This window comes from Sorex araneus, chromosome 2, assembly GCF_027595985.1.
Source record: "Sorex araneus isolate mSorAra2 chromosome 2, mSorAra2.pri, whole genome shotgun sequence".
NCBI lineage: Eukaryota > Metazoa > Chordata > Mammalia > Eulipotyphla > Soricidae > Sorex > Sorex araneus.
The window spans coordinates 196,001,873-196,024,216 of NC_073303.1; the positions used below are offsets into that span (position 1 = coordinate 196,001,873).

Genomic DNA, 22,344 nt, shown 5'->3' on the forward strand with positions numbered 1-22,344 from the left:
TAAAGTGATTTGAGTCAATAGTTTGAGGGTTCTTCCAGCCTATTAAGTCCAGATGCCTAGCTGTTGGAGCACTCACCATCTCAACCAGGCCTGCAAGGGCTGGGAAGGCATGCAGAAAGACAAGAAGGGAATGGAGTTCACCAGCAGGAAATCTTCCCCCCCTTTCTCACTCCCTCATATAACTCCTACCTTTCCCAAACACATCCATCACATGATTTTGCCCAACTAAAGAGAGTGTGCAAGTGCAGCCCTAGGGGATAGCTGGAGGGATGCAATCTAAAATTATCTGTTCAACTTGACTGGCATGAACCACAGGCCCTGAGGGGAGCAGGTGGTCTCTGGGTGGAAGTGTGCAGCCAGGCAAGGATAAGTCCTGATTCCACCTCAAGAGACTCAATTTCTTTTCTTTGTTTGCTTGTTTGGTTTGGGAGCCACACCCGGTGATGCTAAGGGGTTACTCCTGTCTCTGCACTCCAGACATCAGTGCTGGTAGTGTTCAGGGAACCATATAGGATGCTGGGGATTGAACCCAGGTTGGCCACGTGCAAGGAAAGCTGTGCTTTCCTAACCACTGTGCTATCGCTCTAGTGATGAAACTTAATTTCTTATTCCCTTTCTTCCTTCCTTCCTTCTTTCCTTCCTTCCTTCCTTCCTTCCTTCCTTCCTTCCTTCCTTCCTTCCTTCCTTCCTTCCTTCCTTCCTTCCTTCCTTCCTTCCTTCCTTCGTTCCTTCCTTCCTTTTCTTCCTTCCTTTTCTTCCTTTCTTCCTTCCTTCCTTCCTTTCTTTCTTTCTTTCTTTCTTTCTTTCTTTCTTTCTTTCTTTCTTTCTTTCTTTCTTTCTTTCTTTCTTTCTTTCTCTCTCTTTCTTTCTCTCTCTCTTTCTTTCTTTCTTTCTTTCTTTCTTTCTTTCTTTCTTTCTTTCTTTCTTTCTTTCTTTCTTTCTTTCTTTCTTTCTTTCCTTCTCTCTCTCTTTCTTTTGCTTTTTTAGGTGTCTCACCTGGCAACCCTCAGGGCTTACTCCTGGCTATGCACTCAGGAATCACTCCTGGCAGTACTTGGGAACCATATGGGATATCAAGGATTGAACCTGAGTCGGCTGCATGCAAGGCAAATGCCCTCCCCGCTGTACTATTGCTCCAACCCCTTAATTTCTTAATTTCTGAGCCTATCATGACCACATACAAGGAAAATGCCTAACACACTATGCTACTGCTCCAGCCCTGAAATGCCTCAATTTCTTAATTCCTGAACCAATCTTGTTTTCTCCCCACTTCAATTTATTTCTGAGCTCTTGAGTATTTTCTGTCTGAGGAAATTAAATTTTCCCATAAGGAAGAACAAGATGTACTTTTGAAGAAGGGTCTGCTTGACCTCCGCCCCCAGTGTTCCAACTACATATGCTCTGTGCTCTCTCCTGTCTTTAGCCCCCTCCTCCCCCGACACACCCGTTCCAGTGTCCGAGACAGCCTCTCCTGTCACTCTGCTGGATCGCTGCCTCACATGACTGGACAGATTCTCCAGAATCTGTCCGTTTTCTCCAGTGGCTCCCTCCTGTAGCACTCCATGCCTGAACCCCGACGTATTGATGGGTGATTTTTGGCCACAGGTGTTTTGCCTGATGTGCGTGTCCAGAGTAGCAGAGAGTGCTTGGATTAGGTCGGAAAAATTCTGACCAGACCAGTTGTGGTGTTGGTAAAACACTCGGTGCTCTTGGGAATCGTCCCTGTGGCTGCTTTGGGAGACTCGCCCCTCACCTCTGTCACTGATGGCGGGGGGGAGGAGGGGACTTGTGGCACAAGAAGACAGATCCCTCCCCCTTCTGCTGTGGGTGCCTGTGGGTCACAGGGACGGAATGGCTTTCCAACGGGCTTGTTTGTCATTCATGCCGCTCATAGTTTCATCAAGGGCACTTCAGATCCATTCCACGCAATAGCTTGAGATGGAGAGGTTTGGGTGCCCCAGAAAATCACTCAAGCCAAGCAGAGAGAGAGGTATTTAGCATCTGTGAGGGGTGAGCTGGTGCTAATTCAAATTATTTTTAAAAAAAACATCAAAAGTGATCCCTATACTCTTCTGCCCCTGCTTTTTAGGGTTTTTGTTGGGCAGGCGGGGGGAGTAGGGGGGAGTTGACTACACCCAGCAGTGGTCAGGGGCTACTTCTAGCTCTCTGCTCAAGGAACACTCCATGTGTGTGTGTGTGTGTGTGTGTGTGTGTGTGTGTGTGTGTGTGTGTGTAAAGCCAGAGCCTTAGCCCCGTACCATCCTGCCTCAGGGAGATGAAGTAGAAGCATTTAGGGTAAGGGGCTAAAACTTGTATCTCCTGCTAAGATGCTGATGTCTCTCTCTGCTGTGCCTTTGACCTAGCCACAGTGGCAGGGATCATCTATGCCCGTCTCTCTTTAAAGCTGACCCCCGCTAGGGGAACGTAGGGTTGACTTCAGAGGAGCCTAGACCACATGTGAGGGGAAGCACGGAGAGGGACCCACCTTGTATGGGTCACCGGTACCCTAGGACCCATATGGAGAGCCGAGAATTGAGTGGGGGGGCAGTACATGGTCATGACCACCACGCGGTTCCCAGGAAATAGGGGGATATTTTAATCCCTTTGTTCATGAGCTGCAGGGCTTTTTTTTTTTTTTCAGAGCCCTAATACCAACTTCAAAGAGCTCTAAGGATGTTTTTAAAGTGCTTTTTGAATAGCAATGCACTGTTTGTGATGTCCAAAGGAATGAAATTCGTCAGTGGAGATTCGAACTAAAATTACTGTGCTCATCAGCGATTTGCGAAGATGCAGAGCTCTTGGTTCTGAAAATAGAACAAAAACGCACATCCAGTCTGTTCTTAGCTCTTCTGGTTAATCATACTGTGGAAAAAAAAAATGCTGGCTACTGGAGGGGGGAGGAATGGGGATAGGTTCAGGTCCTTTGAGGGTAAGCACAAGAGAGGGTCTCATCGGCGTCATTAACTCTGTGGCTCCCCATTTCAGTTCATTAAGCCATAGCTTTTCCCTTTGACCCAGAGTTGTCCTGATGAAGCATCCAAAATGTCCCTTAAAATGTAAATGGGGAAGACAGAGAGAGAGAGAGAGAGAGAGAGAGAGAGAGAATCCTAAGTTCCATAGAAAGGAATCTTTCTTTTCTTAGTGGGTTCAGTTCGCTTACCCAATCATTGCAAAACATTGCAAGAAAGTTTTATTTGGTGACCCAGCTAATGAAACTTATAAAATTTCGGGAAACTTCAAGAGTAGCTCACCACTGCTTTGATGCCTACCCGTATATTTTATACCCATTGCATTTCTTTTTGAGTTTTTTTTTTTTACCTTTAAAATGTGGGAAGGGGCTGGAGTTATAGCACAGCGGGTACGGTGTTTGCCTTGCACGCAGCTGACCCAGGTTCGATTCCCAGCATCCCATATGGTCCCCTGAGCACCGCCAGGAGCAATTCCTGAGTGCAGAGCCAGGAGTAACCCCTGTGCATTGCCGGGTATGAACCGCAAATAAATAAATAAAATAAAATAAAATGTGGGAAAGGTTGGGTTTTGTTTGTTTACTTTGGGGCCACATCTGGTGATGCTCAGGGGTTACCTCTGGCTCTAGACTCAGGAATAACTCCTGGCAATGCTCAGAGGACTAAAGATACTGGGACTCAGAGATACTGGGGATAGAACCTGGAACTGATGTGTGCAAGACAAAATGCCCTACTGAGTGTACTATTGCTTTGGCCCACGATTTTTAAATTTTTAAATTTTATTCTACTAAAGTACTGTCATTTATACTTTAAATTTATAGTATAATAAATTTAATTTATTATAGTATAATAATTTAATTGTTGATTTAATTATAATAGCGTGAGGTACAAGAGAAGAGCCTGGTGAGGACGAGGACGTCGGGGTCAGGAAGACCCGAACTGATGGTGTATCATCAACTATGAATATCATCAATTCTTCGGGGATACCCAGAGACCCCGAGAGTAGAGGGGCCCAGCAAGGGGCTCAGGAGAGGGGGAGGGGTCACGTGCCTAAAGTCTCAGTGGCATCTGCCTCTAGCCTGTGACACGAGTGCGTTGTTTGTCACCTACCTTCCCAGGGGCCATCAACTTCCTGCGCTCTCTGCTGGAGCCGGACCCCGTGAAGAGACCCAATATCCAACAGGCCCTGGCGAACCGCTGGCTTAATGAGAACTACACCGGCAAAGTGCCCTGCAACATCACCTACCCCAACAGGTAAGCCAGGGTGCCCGGAGTGCCCCCCTTCTATGCCAGATGGACCCGTCCCACAGGCCCTGAGGACTTCTCGACCGGAAGTAAAACAAGGTTCCTGAGGAAGCGTGGTCTTCTCTCGACTCTCTCCCCATTGTACCCCGACACCCCCTTAGAAGCCTCTGTGCACCAGGGGAGCATAGCCAGGGCCCGCTCTTGTGGTGGCACCTGGTTCCTTTCAGACTTGCTCCTGGGGGGCTGCTGTCAGTCCCCAGCTGCACCTTTTACAGATTTCACACAATAGGCCTCTTTGGGCTGGGGGGAGGGGAGACTCAGCCAATGGATTTGTGTGCGTGAATATTTGTGTGTGTGTGTGTGTGTGTGTGTATACATACATCTATGCTTATGACTATATGTGTATTGTGTGCTGTCTACTGTAGGTATGTCTTTGTGTCTGGGTGATTCTGTATGTGTATGTGTGTGCGTCTGAATCTGTGTATGTATCTGTGAATTTATACATCTATGTGTATGGATGTTTGTTTTTCGGAGTCTTTTTGTGTGTCTGTGTAGTATGTGTCTATGTGTATCTTTATATTCATCTCTGTATATGGGTGTTTGCTGTATGTCTCTGTATGTGATATGTGTCTATATTTGTGTGTATATGAATATGTGAACTTATATGTATGAGTACATATGCCACGTATGTTCAGTAACAGTAACATGCTCTTCACGTTCCTGGAGTGAGCAGACGCCATTGGGCTACACTAGCACGAGACAGGAACAAATGGAGACATTACTGGTGCTCACTCGAGCAATCCATGAGCAACAGGATGACAGTGACGGTGATGTTCATATGCATATATGTGTATGTAGGTGCCTATATATGTGGGGTATTTTTTTTTTTTTTTTGCAGGGGATGGTTATCGGTGCCTGCGTTCTCCTGCCATTATTGGGCATTATTGGGTAGAATTATCCTCTCTTTTCAAACCACAGTGGGGCTACTCTCCTGACACTTGATTATGAGGTTTACCTCAGCCCTACGTCCCCTGCCTTGGGGGTGACAGGGAGAAAGGTCATTCATCCGTGGCTTCAGGCTCTCCTATGCGTCCTGTGAAGGCATCACTGCAGCCTTCTCCTCAGGAGGAAACGTTTGGGGAGCCAGCGTCTCCCATGGCCCCGTCCCCAGGCGGTGTCTGGAGACGACAGGGCCGAGCAGCCTTGCCTTTTTCCTACCCATTGGGACGTCCCTGTCAGGGGTGCGGAGGGAAGGGGCCGGGTCCCTCTGGAACAACCATGGCGCTCACACGGGTCAGGGACCCACTCTGAGGCCTGCTTCCTTCACCTTTGACCGAGCCCTGGGGAGGCCAAGAGCAGCAGCGAGGACGGGAAACCAACGGGTCAGAACAGAGAAAGGGGGCGGGGGCGGGGGGCTTCCATGATGGGTCTTTAAAAATGCCTCGAAAGTCCAGAAACATCAGCTGAACCTGACACGGCGCTGAGTCCTCAGGTGCAACGGGCCGGCAGGGCTCTGTCTTGGGAAGAAAGTTCTAGAAGACATTTCTGGGTGGGCGTTTCCAGAGTCTGTAGCCATGCTGCTGGGGCACTGATGGTGTCAGGGGTGAGGGGTCCCCTCTGTTGCCGGGTTGCTTTGAGCGAAGGAGGGTACGGAGGTCCCGAAGCCCCAGGGGAGCTGGATACACACCAGTTTGTCAAGCTCGCTCCACTTGGCTGGTATCTGAACCCCCGCGTGAGGCGGGGAGCAAAGCCCAGGGGCCCGGTCTCCTCACCTGAGTTTGGACTTCCTGAGGGGACATAGGCAGACAGAGCTGCCTTCTGTGAAAGGTGGGGATGCAGGGGGGAGGGGGGAGGGGCGAGGCAGCCTGTCGTCATGAACTCATAATTACCGTGGCAATGAGCCTAATCCGTTCCCTCGACGTGGCAGCTGCTGAAGGACTTGGCGGCGGGGGCGGGGGGGAGGCTGCGGTTTAGAGACACGGTTTCCGCCTTTTGGAGACGGTGCTTCTTCAGTCACCAGGAGTCAGTGCTGGGTCCCCCAGCTGCGGCTTCCACGGGGTGCACGAAGGTCAAGGCACCTGGGCTGATTTGCACTTAGCCGGAAGCCTGAAATCTGCTCCTTTTTTGAGGTAGAGGGAACCAAACCTGGCAGTGCTCAGGCTCACTCTCGGCTCTGCACTCAAGGATCACTCCTCATCCCGGCAAGGTTCGGGGGAGTCATATGGAGTGCCGGGGATCGACCCTGGGTCGGCTACATGCAAGGGAAACTCCCTACCTACCCTGCTCTCCATCCCCATAAAGGCCGGGCCGATGGGACAGGGGCTGAGATCTTGGACAGGGATGGGAATGGCAGCTCAGCACCACTTGCTTCCACTGGCCCTGTCCAGTCTAGATCTTGAAAAACGCCCCCTCCCCCCTGCCCCCCAGATGAATGCTCTGGGAAATTACTGTTCTGGTTCTGCCAGCACCCAGATGAAAGGAATAAAGGATGTGTGGGCAGAGAAAGAAAGGTTTTACTTCATAAAGGGTATTTTATGGGGGCTCAGGGGGGTGGGGGTGCAAGGCAGGCTCCGTGCAGGCTTGCTATGCAGGAAGCCCGAGGTTCAATCCTCGACCCCACTTTGCCCCCAGGGCACGGCCAAGAGCGACCCCCTGATCATGGCCAAATGTGGCAACAAGGCAAAACAAAGTACGGCAGGGAATCTGGCAGATCTCAATCTGCCTGGCTCCAACTTTTATTCTTGAGAAGTTGTCAGGGTTTTACTTTGGGGAAAGAGAAAATAAAATAAAGGTCATGTGTTTTTTTCTCTTTTTCTTTTTTGGGTCACACCTGGCGATGCTCAGGGGTTTCTTCTGGCTCTGCACTCAGGAATTACTCCTGGTGGTGCTCAGGGGACCATGTGGGATGCTGGGGATTGAACCCAGGTCGGCTGCGTGCAAGGCAAACCCCCTACCCGCTGCTGAACTATCACTCCAGCCCCGTGTTTTCTTTTCTAATTTTAAAAAATGGCATCTTTCTTCTTTCTTTCTTTCTCTCTTTCTCTCTTCCTTCCTTCCTTCCTTCCTTCCTTCCTCCCTTCCTTCCTTCCTTCCTTCCTTCCTTCCTTCCTTCCTTCCTTCCTTCCTTCCTTCCTTCCTTCCTTCCTTCCTTTCTTTCTTTCTTTCTTTCTTTCTTTCTTTCTTTCTCTCTTTCTTTCTTTCTCTCTTTCTTTCTTCCTTCCTTTCTGTTTTGGGGCCAGACCTGGCAGTACTTGGGACTTACTCGGGATCATTCCCAGTGGTGCTCAGAGGACCATATGGGAAGCTGGGGATCAAACCCTGGTTGGCTATGTGCAACGCAAGTACCCTACCTGCGGTACTATCTTACTGGCCCTCGTGTTTGGGTGTTTTGTTTTGTTTGGAGGGGTCATCCTCAGCGATACTCAGGGGCTACTCTTGGCGCTGCACTCAGGATTTACTCCTGGCGGGGCTTGGGAGAACCACATAGAATGCCAGGGATCGAACACAGGACAGATGTGTACAAGGCAAGTGCCCTACCTGCTGTTCTCTCCTCAACCCAGGAGGAGAATTTTGGTTTATAAAGCTACACACTGAGAGATTTAGGAATGAAAGACCAGGAAGTGTGAGATTTAAACTACATTAGTCTATATGTATCTATATGTTTACATACTTATATATATATGTTGTGTGTAAATATACAATTGCACTCATCTGTGGTTTATAGACACCCAATAAAAACATGAGCAAAACAAAGCAAAAAATGGATTCTTAGTCTATTAAATCTAGTTAGTGGTTGCAGAAGGGAAGAGGGAAGGGGGATTAATTAGTGGCGGGTCAGCTAATGAGGTCAGTTGAATAATGGAAAGGGTTTGGATTGTGGGAGTCAGGGACTCTTCCTGGTTTGTAATGCTCAGGGGACCATATGTGGTACCGGGGATCAAATCAGGATTTGACCACATGCAAGCTCCTTATCTGCTGTATTGTCTTTGTGTGTAAGAATTGGACTTTTCGCTATGAACTTATAAACAGACACTGATTGAACACACACAGTTGAAGCTTCCCTAAAGTTATGATGCATTGTTATTTTAGTGAGAAAAAAATTGAACGTGGAGGGGTCACCACCAGGCCCAGTGTCCTCAATGGGCAGCGTCCAGATCTCGGGTCTGTGTGGGATCTTTTCCTTTAGGGGTGCACATTTTCACAGTAAAAAGTCGAGTGAGAGGCTGGAGAGAAAGCCCAGAGTTTAGGGCACTCTCCTGGCACACAGCTAACCCCTGCATGATCTCTGGGATCCCTCGGGCCCCTCCAGCGCCTCCAAGAGGGATCCCTGAGTGCAAAGCCAGGAGTAAGACCTGAGCACTGCCAAGTGCGACCAAAATAAAAAAACACGATCAAACACAAATGTAAAAAGTGGAATAGAGGCAGGGGACATCCCCCAGCTGGAGCGGCTACCCCAGGGCTACCTGGCATGTGAGCCCTGGACCCCAAGCCTGCAGTGACCACGTGTCGCTCCGTCCCACAGGATTTCCCTGGAGGACCTGAGTCCCAGCGTGATCCTGCACATGACCGAGAAGCTGGGCTACAAGAACAGCGACGTCATCAACACCGTGCTCTCCAACCGTGCCTGCCACATCCTCGCCATCTACTTCCTCCTGAACAAGAAACTCGAGCGCTACCTGTCCGGGGTAAGGGGTGGGGGTGGGGGGGGGTGGGGGGACAGCCTGTACTCCACTCTGCTCCCTGCAGGGGACCGTCCAGCTCTGTCTGCCCACTGACGGGAGCAGTTCACTGAAACAAATCCCACGGCTGAGTTTATCCCCAGCAAGGGATGAAAAAAAAAAAAAAACCCTGCTTCTTGGAAAGCGCTTTTTATCTGAAGCAGCTTTCAAATAGTCCCCCCTGTAGAGTGGAGCCCTGGGCGGGACTGTCAAGAGAGTTCATCTTCTTTCCTTCCCAGCTTTGTCCTTTTTTTTTTTTTTTTGTAACCTGCCGTCTCTCGACTCTGCGGGTTCCTGGATGCCTGGGGACCTCCTGGGCTCACATGAAAGTTGGGGAGCAACTCTCCGGCATTCATCTCCAAAGCCTGGTGAATGAGAAGGCCACGGTGTGTGTGCTGTGCTCTAGGAAAGTACTCCCCCTGGGCGCTGGTCTGTCCCCGGCACCGCCTAGCCCTGGCATTCAAAAGGTCCCGAGGGTCTGCGTCATAGAGTGGGTGCCCCCTTGCTGGGCTGGATTCGGGTCTCCTCAAAACTGTCCAGCCCCTGAACTCTGAGAATGAATTCTGGGCCTGCTACCTCCTGCTTCTGGGATTCTGGGCAACTGACCTCCATAGGATAGGCCTCAGTTTGTTCATCTGTCAAATGGGGATAATGATGGATTGTCTGCCTTTGGCCACAGCCTTTCCCGTGTACCTGGGTGAGGGGCTCTAGGTGGGATGAAATCATCTTGCTGTAGACAGACAGTAACTTAGAATAATCTCTGCAAGTTGGGCCGGCAGAAAGGCTGGATAGATTTGTAATCCCAGTGCTCTTCCTCTGAGCCCAGTGCTCAGGGCCCACCTCAGAAACCAGGAGACCTGCCAGCAAAATTCAGAATTGTCAGACAGTCTATCTGAAGTTTGATTTCAAACTTCCTTCCTTGAGGGAGGAGTTTCATGGTGTGTGTATGACACCTGGAGATTCAAGTGCACATTCATCCTGTAAATATGGCACCTTGGGATTTGAGTGCTCTTTCATACAGTAGTATACATGGCACCTTGAGATTCTGAGCGCACTTTCATCCTTTCTATATGGGACCTTGGGATTTGAGTGAACTTTCATCTGTCTTGTACATGTGGGCACTTGAGACTTGAATATGCTTTCATCCTTTTTACATGGCACATTGGAATTGAGTGCTCTTTCATCCAGTATATACGGCACCTTGAGACTTGATCTTTCATCTCCTCCTATATGTGGGACCTAGAGATTTGAGTGCACTTTCAGCCTGTATATATGGCATCCTCGGATTTGTGTTCATTGCTTTGAGGAAGACATTTAGAAAACTTGAAAAAGACAAACTGTTGGTTTCTTTTCTGTTTTAAAAGTGCTATTTGAAGTCCTGAGAGCCCAATACATCACAGAAGTAGGCTAAACAATAGGCTTCGTAACCTTCGGTGAGATTTCTACATTAGCACAAAAGACCAAAAGAGCCCTTTCCATTGCGTGTCTCTGCTAGCCCTGACAGCAGGCCAGAGTAATGCTCGGAAGAGATGGTTAGAATGTGTCTCAGTAGCACAGGTACCGAGGTCACAGCTAGAGAGCATTGCTGAGTAGACAAAACTGATGAGCTTGTTCAAGAGATGGACAAAGGGGCTGGAGCAATAGCACAGCGGGTAGGGCGTTTGCCTTGCACGCGGCCGACCCGGGTTCGATTCCCAGCATCCCATATGGTCCCCCGAGCACTACCAGGAGTAATTTCTGAGTGCATGAACCAGGAGTAACTCCTGTATATCCCCGGGTGTAACCTAAAATAAGAAAAGAAAAAAAAAAGGTGGACAAAAGGCAGATGCTTCCAAGCTGATTCAGCAAGAGACAGATGGGAAAGCTGTAGAGGAGGGAGGTTTTCTACAGCAAAAGTCCTTTGAAAATATTATAAAACCTCTAGGTAGATGGTGGCCCATGTAAGCAGTGAAGGGACCTCTCAGCTGGGGACAGAGGCAGCTTTGGGACTATATTTTAGCCCATGGTCACAGGCAAGTGATTGTTTAAGAAGGACAGGACCTTAGACACACAGTATATTTTTTATGGCATGGGATTAGGATAATAAAATTAAATTATTAAATACAATAAAATTAGGTGATAAGGAGGAATTCAGGAAATTTCTGGTTCTCCTTGTTTGCAACAATGAGCTTTTTAGAAAGATCTCTGGTTGCCGAGTTTTTCTCATTTTTCTTTTCCATGAAGATGCTACCTGCCATTTCTTTCTTACCTAATCCTTGTACTCGCTACTTGAGGGTGTAGTTTAGAATGAGTAGCATGGCGCATGCTTCCGGTTTATAAACAGGCCTCAGCTGTAGGTGCCTGTTGACAGTCTTTGCATTCCTCCATCACCGTCAGAGACCATCAAGCGAGAGGGTGATGCGTTCAGAATTGAAATTGTTCTCCAGTAGAAGGGAGGCTAAGGGAGAAATCCGGGATTTCCTTTTTCAAGCGACATTGGATGTATTCAGAAAAGAGATTTTAGGAAATCATTGTCTGCCCCTTCCCTTCGTGGTTGCTTTTGGCCTTGTGGCATCCTGGGCTCACACGGTCGGGCTGAAGATCCTGATGACGCCAGGCAGCCAACTTGGCCCATGGCGAGGGGGGTGTCTGTGCTGACGACCAAACTCTCGATTTCACACTCGCAGAGCGGGAGCCACCTCCCCACGCTGTGAGTTTTGTCAAAACGTTCTCATGAAGTTGCCTCTGAAATATATGAGTTTGTGACCTCACATATTTCAGGAATGATTTGTTGATCCTGTGCTGAGTAAGTGAGGAGACGCCAAGATTCTTTTTTTTAAAACTAATTTATTTATTTTTTAATTGGTGAGTCACAGTGAGGGTACAGCTACAGATTCACACATTTTCGTGCTTGTTTTTCCCTCATGCAATGTTCGAGAGCCCATCCCTCCACCAGTGTCCATTCTCCACCACTTATGAACCCAGTATCCCTCCCACCCCCCTATCCTACCCCCCCACCCCACCCCACCTCTGTGGCAGGGCATTCCAATTTGTTCTCTCTCTCTCCTTTTGGGTGTTGTGGTTTGCAATAGGGGTATCGAGTGGCCATCATGTTCAGTCTCTAGTCTACTTTCAGCATGCATCTCCCTTCCCGCTCGAGATTTCCAACCACATTTTACTTGGTGCTCCCTTCTCTACCTGGGATGACTTTCCCCCGGGGTGTGAAGCTAGCTTCCAAGCCATGGAGCCAACCTCCTGGTATTATATACTACTATTCTTGGGTATTAGTCTCCTACTCTGCCATTTTATATTCCACAGATGAGTGCAATCTTTCTATATCTGTCCCTCTCTTTCTGGCTCATTTCACTTAGCATGATACTTTCCATGTTGATCCACTTATATGCAAAGTTCATGATTTCATCTTTTCTAACAGCTGCATAGTATTCCATTGTATAGATGTACCAAAGTTTCTTCAACCAGTCATCTGTTCTCGGGCACTCGGGTTTTTTCCAGATTCTGGCTATTTTAAACAGTGCCACGATGAACATATGAGTGCAGATGTCATTTCGACTATACTTTTTTGTTTCTCCAGGATATATTCCCAGAAGTGGTATTGCTGGATCAAATGGAAGCTCAATTTCTAATTTTTTGAGTAGTGTTCATATTGTTTTCCAAAGGGACGCCAAGATTCTTTAGGTAGATCTGGAGATTTGGTTCAGAGGTCCATAGGTGGAGATACACTGGTTTTTGAGTTTTTTTTTTTCTTTTTGGGTCACACTGGGTGATGCACAAGGGTTCCTCCTGGATCTGCACTCAGGGATTGCTCTTGGCAGTGCTTAGGAGACCATATGGGATGCTGGGAATCGAATCCATATCGGCCGTGTGCAAGACAAACGCCCTACCCACTGTGCTATCACTCCAGCCCCCTGGTTTTTAAAAAAGTATCTTCTGGGTGCCTCCATAGTCACAAATACCAGCTTGGGTCCTTCCCAAACAGTCCTGGAGTGCTCATGGGGTATTTCCCAGGGGCTCTCAGGCCCTGTCTTGATGTCTCTGGGTGCTTTGCCCACTGGGCTGTGATCCCCCACTTTGGCCTACATCAGTCAAGTGGGAGATATCTCGAACTTGCAAACCAGAGTGTGGTTTTGTCTCCAGACAAACTCCGTTTCCCAGGAAACTCCGCTGACACCAGCTGGAGAAGGTTCTTGTTTGAGCGCTTGAGGTTTGCACTTCATCCTTCATCCATAGGACATACCTGCCCTGAAAAGCAGCATCCGATGAATGACCGCTCTTGACTAGCATGAACAGATCCCCAGAGGCAGCTGGTGAGCTCAGGAATGTCCACCGACAACTAATTGCGTTGTCCCATAGGCCCGGTCCCGGTCATTAATCACACGAACCAATGTCAAATGATCCGTGTCAATTTCAAAACAGGAGTGCACCAAGCAGCAACGTGTGTGCTTCCTCCGTTGTTACGTCTCCCTTCTCTACAATTCTTCTTTCCTTTCTCTAAAACCAAGAAGTACAGGGTATCATCAAAGAACCTACTTAGGGCATTTGCTGGTTGATGAATGTGTCATTTCATATCACGTCTCCGAAGAGGGTTGTGTTGGATTATCTTGGGGAGGGAGGGAGGGAACCTCTGTGTTAGATTATCATGGGTGAGGGCCTCTCTGTCTTCTTTAAGCTATAATGTGGACCCCTGTGACTTTTACAGGGAGGCCGGAACTCATACCATCTTTAGATAAGCTCACAAACATGTAAGATCCGTAGTCCGTAATCCGATGACATCAACTCTTCCCCGATCCCGTGTTTGATTGATGCCTTTGCTCTCAGAGAGTTTTTCTTGGCACAGACGAAAGAGCTGAGGTCCAGCCAGGAACACTGACCTGTCCAGGTCCTCCCGGCCCTTCCCTAGCAGGGCAGGATGGAAGCGGGTCCCCTGACTCAGGGCAGAGCAGGATGGGGAGCACAGGGTACCCCCATGCTGTCCTCAGTGGAGACTTTGGGTGTTGTTTTTCTTTTCTTTTTGGTTTGGGTGCCACACCCAGCTCTGTTCAGGGCTTCCCCCTGGCTCTGTGCTCGGGGGTCACTCCTGGCTGTGCCTGGGGGACTGTCTGGCAGGCCTGGCAAGTGCCTTGACCTGCTGTACTGTCTCTCCATATGAGAGACAGAGATCTTGTATGGCAAAACTTCTCAGGGCTTTTTCTCAGTGGTTTGAAAATGAATGGGTTTCCTAGATCCTGTGAGTTAAACCAGGGTTTTTATTTCCCCCCGCCCCGCTCCTCTCTTTGGATAGAAATCGGACCTTCAGGATGGCGTCTGCTATAAGACGCAGCTCTACCAGATAGAAAAGTGCAAGCCCACGCCGGAGCCCTATGAGGTGAGTGACCCCGGAGCCGAGCCCTGGAGAGTGCTCCCAGGGACAGTGGATTTGCAGTTTTTGGTTTGCGTCTGTGCCACATTCAGCCTTGCTCAGGGCTCCCTCCTGACGGGGGCTCGGGCAACCTCAGGCAAGACAAGCTCCTTACCCAAAGGAGGATTTGCAGATCTGGGACCCGGGTGCAGAGGGGAAAGGAAACCAATTACTGAGAGACACGCAGGTACCGGCGGACAAGGGCATTCTGCTGAACGGAGCCCTTGAGAAAGGAATGATTTATGGTTTCAAGCCAGGGCTCTCCTTAGAATCACCCTGGGAATGTTTCAACATCTGGACGCCTCATACCCTCTCCACCTTTTTGGGTGGGGGGAGTGGGGAGGGGGGAGGCTGAGGGGTGCAGACTTTGTGTACTTTCCTGGCTGATTCTTCGGCACAGCCAAGGCTGGAAACCACTATCAGATTTGCAAAAAGTAAAGATGGAATGTGGCAGCCTGTAGAATCAGAGAGAGAGAGAGAGAGAGAATACAGCTACTGCCAGTTGCATTTCAAGACAGGCAGAAAACATTGGTACTAACAACAATGAAAAGGACTAAATTTCAGTACTCCATGAGTTAGCAGTCAGAATGGTCATCCCTTTGAGGGCTGTGGAGGGCTCCGGGTTGGGGGTAGATGGGAATGGGCAGAGGAGAGGCCAAAAGCTGCTGGGTAGGACACTTTGCTACTTAAGGGAGAAAAAACAGCTTGGCTGGAGTGATAGTACAGCAGGTAGGGCGTTTGCCTTGCGTGCAGTCAACCTGGGTTCAATCCCAGGCATCCCACATGGTCCTCCAAGCCCCGCCAGGAGTGATTCCTGAGTGCAGAGCCAAGAGGAAGCCCTGAGCACCACCAAGTGTGGCCCCCAAAATCAAGAAAAATAAAAAAGAAAAGAAGAGAAATGTAGGGGGCTGGAGCAATAGCACAGCGGGGAGGGTGTTTGCCTTGTACGCAGCAGACCCGGGTTCAATTCCCAGCATCCCATGTGGTCCCCCGAGCACCGCCAGGAGTAATTCCTGAATGTAGAGCCAGGAGTAACCCCTGAGCATCGCCGGGTATGACCCAAAAAGTTAAAAAAAAAAAAAAAGAAAAAGAAAAGAAATGTCAGCTCTCCCCTGCTCGTTAATAGACTGCTCACTGGTCTGGGAGGTCTAAGACTCAAATACAAAATGATCTTTCGGAGCCTGGGTGCAGGCGGGGCTGCTGGCTTCTGGGTCCATGGAGAGATTTGCTGTGTGGCCTTCAGGCTCTGAGCTGAGTGAGTCTTGGGCTGGGAAGCGTGTTTCGAGAACAGCCGGCGGGCACGGCTCCTCACCTGGCTGCCTTTCACAGGCCTCCCTGGACACCTGGACCCGAGAGCTGGAACTCCACACCGTGCAGGTAAGGCCTGTGCAGGGGGGCTGGGCTTGACGAGAGAAACACACCCCCAGTGCATGTCTTCATGTGATGCTCAGAGGGAGTTGCAGGGGAGTGCTGCTAGTGCACTCAGGCCCTCAGCTCCCCCTGTCCCTCCTGCTTTTTCTCCCCTGAGGCCTCCAGCCAATGGGGCAGGGCTCACTCGTGCTGGGGAGCAGGGGTCTTCAACAGCCAACCCACAGAGTGGTACCCACCTGCAGGTGTCTGACCCTGGTTCAATTCCCAGCACCAGGGCTGGAGCGACAGTACAGTGGGGAGGGCGTTTGCCTTGCATGCAGCCTGTCGGGTTCAGTCCCCGGCATCCCATTGGTCCCCCAAGAACCACCAGGAGTAATTCCTGAGCACAGAGCCAGGAGTAACTCCTGAGCATCGCAGGGTGTGACCCAAAAACCAAAAAACAAAAAAATTTTTTTTCCAGCACCATGTATAGTCCTGAGCACCACCAGGAGTGAGCCCTGAACACAGAGCCAGGAGTGAGCCCTGAACTCCGCCGGGTGTGGCCCCCACCACATCCCCAGAATAAATTAGTCGGTGGAAACTTCACCTCTTCTTTTTGGGGGAGGAGTGAGGGGTTGTGCCACACCCAGTGGTGCTCAGGGCTTACTCCTTACTCTGTGCTCAGGATCCCTCCTGGCGGGTTTGGGAAACTAGGGACCAAAACAGTCAGTTATGTGCTAGGCAAGCGCCCTACCCACTGGACTACCATTCTGGTTCCTTCACCTGCTCTTTCTTCCCCTGCTTTGCACCTTCCTTAACCCCCACACCCACCAAATACCCTCACATTCTTCCCTACTAGTAAAGCCAGTAGAATGATGAAGCCCAATTTTCAAGGGCTTTGGGGATCCTCTTCAGAAAGGCTGTACGACAAACAGACAGACAGAGAGAAAAAGAGGAGAGAGAGAAAAAGACAGAGAGGGAAAGGGGGAAAGAGAGATATAGGCAGATAGAGGGAGAGAGAGAGAGAAAGAGAGGAGAGAGAGAAAAAGACAGAGAGGGAAAGGGGGAAAGAGAGATATAGGCAGATAGAGGGAGAGAGAGAAAGAGAGGAGAGAGAGAAAGAGAGGAGAGAGAGAAAAAGACAGAGTGAAAGGGGGAAAGAGAGAGAAAGGGAGATAGAGGGAGAGAGAGAAGAGAGAGACAGAGGGAGAGAGACACACAAAGACAGAGGGAGAGAGAGACACAGACAGAGACAGAGAGAGGGGGGAGAGAGAGAAAAAGACAGGGAGAGACAGACAGAGGGAAAGAGGGACAGACAGACAGGAGAGAGGAAGAGAGAGAAAAAGAGAGAAGAGAGAGAGGGATAAAGAGGTTTCTTGGAAAGCTCAGCAGCAACCTCATTTAAAGTCCATGAACTGCGTTTGAATTACGGATGCTTTTCAAGTTCAATCAAAATGCGGAACTGCATCTTTCTCAGAATTCCCCACCCCTCTGCCTTCCTGGCGAGGCAGGGACCGGACCGCCCCTGGCCAGCAGTAAGGGTGAACCGTGACATGCAGGCTGATGCCAGCAGAGACGTTCTGCTCAGCGGCACGGCCCTTCCCACAAGGCCAGCTTCCCTGCATTTCATTTCCATCCCCTTTGGGATCTACAGGCTTCCCTCGATTTCAATAAAGATTTAACTTGCTCCGAGTGCCTGGCCCATATGCCAGCAGCTGTGACAGTCAAGTTCACTTCCCTCAGAGGAAGGAGAATTGAGTTGAACTGAGGCCAGGCAGGGAGCAGAAGTGGCTGCTTTTCAGTACCCAGGAAGTACTGGCCTGAGTCCACATCGCTCTTTGGGACCTTGAACTGCTGAGCACATGAGGACGAGTTAGTGGTGGTTCAAGTTTCCGCTGCCGGACCTTTACAGATCAGGCCGGCACCACCAGTGCAAAGCTTGCACAGAGCCCTCCTTTAAACCAGCCCGAGGTTCCCAGAAGCCTTCCTCTGCTTTTGCTTTTTCCAGGATGATTGACCCTCCCCCAGTCCCCCCTCCCTGCCCCCGGTGTGGCTGGAATCCCTGGCACCTCCACTAGGGGCGCTGCTGAGAGCAGAGCCAATGGGGAACTTGCCTTGGATGGGGAATTCCAATGCGCTGTGCCTAGGTGGGACTAAGGCGGTCCGTTTGCATCTGACCTGCAGGATAAGAAGCCCAAAGAACAAGAGAAGAGAGGAGATTTTCTTCACCGGCCGTTTTCCAAGAAGCTAGACAAGAGCCTGTCGGGGCACAAGCAGCCCGCGGCCTCGCTCATCTCCCAGATCCAGAACACCAAGGCCCTGCTCAAGGAGCGGAAGGGGCCCAAAGCCGGCTTCCCCGACAAAGGTGGGTCCGGGGGATGCCTCAGAGCTTGGGGCTCCCCGAACGGACGGCGCCTGGCACCACCCGGAAAGCCGAATCAGCCCATCTGAGGAAGTCGGGCGCCCCCTGGGCAGGCAGGACCCAATAACGCAGAGATGGGGCGTCTGGTGCTCTGGGGTGGCACTTATTGGGGTACAAGGTGCCACAGGAGTCAGCCTGGGGTCCACGTCCTAGTCTCTCCCTTTCGGGGCTCCTCCCAGTTTCCAGCTCAGACGGTCTCAAGAGGACAGGACAAAGTCCTACACGTTTCCTCAAGGCTGTGTCCTCGAAAACAGATTTTAAGGGACACACAATGCGGGCGGATGGGGGCCAGTGAGGATCTCCCAATAGGCCACCCCTTGGCACCCCACCGTCCACATTCTCTGGATCCATGTGGGGTCCTGGCCTCGGTCCTTTGCTTCGGTAGGAAGAGATGGTTGTCCACCGTCAGAGAGGGTTGTCCACCATCGGCCCGCTATCCGCTGGGGAAGCAGAAAGCGTTGGGCAGCGTTCACGTGGCTCTGGGCTTGAGTGACCCCTGATTCTCGCCTCACCATGAAGAATTTCGAGGGTTCAGAGAAGGAGGGGGTTATCCTGGCAGGGAGGGGCTCCCTTGCTGGCTTTGCACCAGCTACAAATCTGGAGGATCCCAGCCCACTGCCGCCCCAGACCCAGTCGGTGGTCAGGGCAGGATGGGGCTGGGGGGGGCGGGGGCGGAACCGTTTCTCACTCCCCATCACCCTGACCCCGTTTGCTTCTCCGCCTTGCAGATCCCTTCGGCTGCCGCAACATCTTCCGCAAGACCTCGGACTCCAACTGCGTGGCTTCCTCTTCCATGGAGTTCATCGCCGTCCCGCCCCCGCGGACCCCCCGGGCCGTCAAGAAGCCCGAGTCCCCTCCGCAGGGGGGTCCCGGCAGCCCCAAGGAGGACCCCCTGCTGCTGGTGCGCTCCTTCGAGTCGGTGGAGCGCGCGGAGCCGCTGGAACCCGCCTCACCGCCGGCGGGGCATCACTACCGCGCGCTGAGCTCGCCGGGGGGCTGGGCCCGGGGCCCCCCCAGCGAGCGGACTCTGTCCCCGGGAAGCCTCTCGCCCCTGCAGCCTCCTCTGCACCCTACCCTCCTCTCCTTCGCCCACGAAGAGAAGCTCGGCGCCCCCAAGGAGGAGGCCGCGTGTGTGCCCGCACCTGCGGCGCCCGGCGGCACCCCCGCGCTGGGGCTCGGGAGCCCCAACTGCGTGAAGAGCCGGGGCCGATTCCCGATGATGGGCATCGGGCAGATGCTGCGCAAGCGCCATCAGAGCCTGCAGCCGGCCCTGGACAGGCCCCTGGAGGCCAGCCTGCCCCCGCTGCAGCCCGTGGGCGCCCCGAACCTGTCCTTCGACCTGGCCGACGGCGTTCGAGGCCAGTGTTAACCCAGGCCAACCCCCGCCCCTCACCCCAGCGTTCCGGACGTTTCTGGGAAGCACCAGAATGGTACCCCCTCCCTCCCACACACACACAGATTCCCCCCCAACATACACACACATACCACCTATCCCAAGGTGGTCAGGGCTCGGAGAATCTAGGAGCTCCGATTTCTGAATCTCAATCTACTCTGCCCCTGAAATGCACCCCAGAATCCGCCAGACGTGGGGATCCCCCGGAGACTAGGGTGTGCATCTATCTAGCCCCACCTTCCGCTACATTCACACCCACCCCCCTCAGCACCCCGTCTGCCCACCCGCTCAGCTGGGTTGGGGTCGGGGTGCAACATGGGGTGCCCCTGTGGGCTGCCCGCACTGCAGACTGTTAGGTCTTCTTTTCCCTGTGTGCCGTGTATGGCTCTCGCCTCTTAGCAGCTGGCCACGGGGTGGGAGCATGGTTCACAGCGTCACGGAGGGACTCACCTAGGCCCCCCCACCCTGCTTTCCTTCCTTTGGGAGCTGGTGCATCCTGGGAGTAGCGGCAGATTGCCCCCCCTCCCCCACCGCTCCATCACCCCAACTTCGGAGGAAGCTGGCTCAGCCTGTCTTCCCTGCATCATCAGAGGGTGTACCCCACGCCCCACGGAAGGAAAAGATAGCGGGGGACAGGTCTCTCCCAAACGGGGCTTCGATGGATATTTTCTGCCCCGGCAGTGGGGGGGTGGGCGAGTTTGAAGCTTCCTCACCACTGAATTCTCTTCTCCAAAGATGCTTTTTCCTGATGTGATGTCTGTCAACCCAAGTCATCTCATTCTTAAGAAACCAGGATGGAGGGAAAGGGGACGTGTGGCTCAGTGGTGGAACCCTTGCCTCAGGCGCGCGTGCGTGTGCGTGTGCGTGTGTGTGTGTGTGCGCGCGTGCGTACATGTGTGTGCGTGCATCGTGCGTGCGTGCATGTGTGTGTGTGTGTGTGTGTGTGTGTGTGTGTGTGTGTGTGTGGCTTCTTGGCGCCCCACCACAGCCTCGACTAAAGCCCACCAGACAGAGGGAAAACGAATCCCTCTAACTCAGAGAGCGGGTGGGCTTAGAGCCTGCCCGGTGGTACCAGCCCACCCACCAGCCCAGATCCCTCGAGAAGGTCAAGCATGTCCATCCTTGCGGTTGGGTATGTGAGGGGCGAGGGCACATGTGCGGCCACTCCCCTCTCACCACACCCTGGGCCAAGCATCCAACCAAAGATGCGTGTCCGGTTCTGTCTGTGCCAGCCCCGTGCGTGCGGTTCGTGCGCCCCTGTGTCGTCCCCCGTGTCCCCATGAGGCCTGTGCCGGGGGGTGGGTTCCGTCCCTGGCGAGCTTTGCAGAGCGGGTCGTGGAAGCGGAATTGCAAGGCTGGAAGAGGAAGCAGCCTCGGCCAACGAGCATGGAGCTCAGACGCTGTGGCAGGGACCGGCCTCGCCGTGAACCTGGGGGACCCGCCCAAGCCCCTTCTCCGGCGGACCTTCATCTCTCCTCATCAGCCCGCGGTGACCTCCCGCCCCACCTGGCAGCGACTGAGCGAAGGAGAGTGGACCCTTGGCCAGAACCCTGGGACCTTCTGGGAGGCCCCGGTCTTGACTGCTCCCCCGCCCAGGGGCACCCCCCTCTAGCCCTAGGACCGGACACGAGGGGACTTGGGCTTCTGGGTGTTGGTTGGTCTTCCCTCCGATGGCTCTGGACTGGCTCCCAGAACTTCCTGTGGCAAATAGAGCCTTGTAAGAAGAGAGAGAAGACCTGGAGCAGAAGACTTGTGGTTGGACGAAAAAGCGTCGGGCTTTGGGCAGGTGGGGAAGGAAGTGTTGTCTGCAGGTGGCCTGCGGCTGTCATGCCTGTCCCTCTGTCTCCCTGTGCCTTGGGGACTTCTCCGGTCCCTCGCCTTCTCTCCTTTATCTTTGACGCCCACAAAGCCCCTGAGCGTTTGGGAGTCACGGTCAACTCTTCTTCAGCCCTTTGGCGGGCTGGGGGTGGGGGAGGGGAGGGAGTGTGTCTGTTGAGCCCGGTGGGAAGGGTGGGGGAGTGGGGGAGAGGGGGCATCTGTGTTCTGAGTGAGAGAGCAGCTGGCAGACCTGTGAAATCGAGTGGATGGCGCCAGGTTGAATTGGCCGTTATTTTTATTATATTTATATGGAAAAGGCGACTGTCCCTGTGCTCAGGGCAAAAGTGTGTGGTCTTTCTGACCCCTCTCCCCCTCCCTCACCCCTGCCCCCCAACTGTGTGTGATGAATGCAGACCACCACCACCCCTCCCACCGCCTCCGGCCCCCACGCGGGCTCAGACTCGAGGGGGGAGGCAGCCCGTGGCCGAGTGTCCGTGTGAGTGCCCCAGGAGGGAGAGCTGGTGCCCCGTGTATGCTCTGTCCCCGGGGAGGACTGTGTCTCTGTCCCCCACGACGAAATCCATGTACTTTTATAATGGCTGTGAAATACACCTTCCCCCACTGAGTCCAGAGTCCACGTCTTGGTTTGCTGGTGTGTGGTCCACACTCCGGGGAATTGTTCCCTGTGTCGGGGTTGGGAGAAGGCTGGGCCCGGCTCCCAGGCATCCCAGAATCCTGGAGACCTTAGGGGAGGGGCACCCCACCTTCCTGCCTCATCTCACCTGCCGCGCACCTGTCTCCAGGCGTTCATCTGATTGGGGCCAGCAGGAAAGGGTGGTTTGGGGTGAATCTTCATTTCTTTTCCGGGCTCTTCCCGAAGTGGCCCATGGCGAATGAATGGCTGATGACCCTTGGGACTGTGGGTGGGGGGGAGGGGGTGTAGAATCTGCTTGGGGCCTCTGGGAGGGATAGGGAAGTGGGGTGATGGGTACAATGGGTGCGTTGGGGTGGGGGAAGGTCTGACCCATTCATCGTGG

The 22,344-nt window shown here is 52.4% G+C and overlaps 1 protein-coding gene across 1 annotated transcript in view; it reads left to right on the forward strand.

Moving 5' to 3' along the window:
• The window catches only part of HUNK (hormonally up-regulated Neu-associated kinase), a 129,462-nt gene extending 107,530 nt beyond the window's left edge, over positions 1 to 21,932 (forward strand). The window contains 6 exon segments of the mRNA XM_055126327.1: positions 4,085 to 4,220; positions 8,734 to 8,896; positions 14,208 to 14,291; positions 15,654 to 15,701; positions 17,859 to 18,039; positions 18,825 to 21,932. Coding sequence (XP_054982302.1) covers positions 4,085 to 4,220; positions 8,734 to 8,896; positions 14,208 to 14,291; positions 15,654 to 15,701; positions 17,859 to 18,039; positions 18,825 to 19,465 — 1,253 coding nt within the window. The 3' untranslated portion in view covers positions 19,466 to 21,932.
• The last annotated feature ends 412 nt before the right edge of the window (positions 21,933 to 22,344 follow it).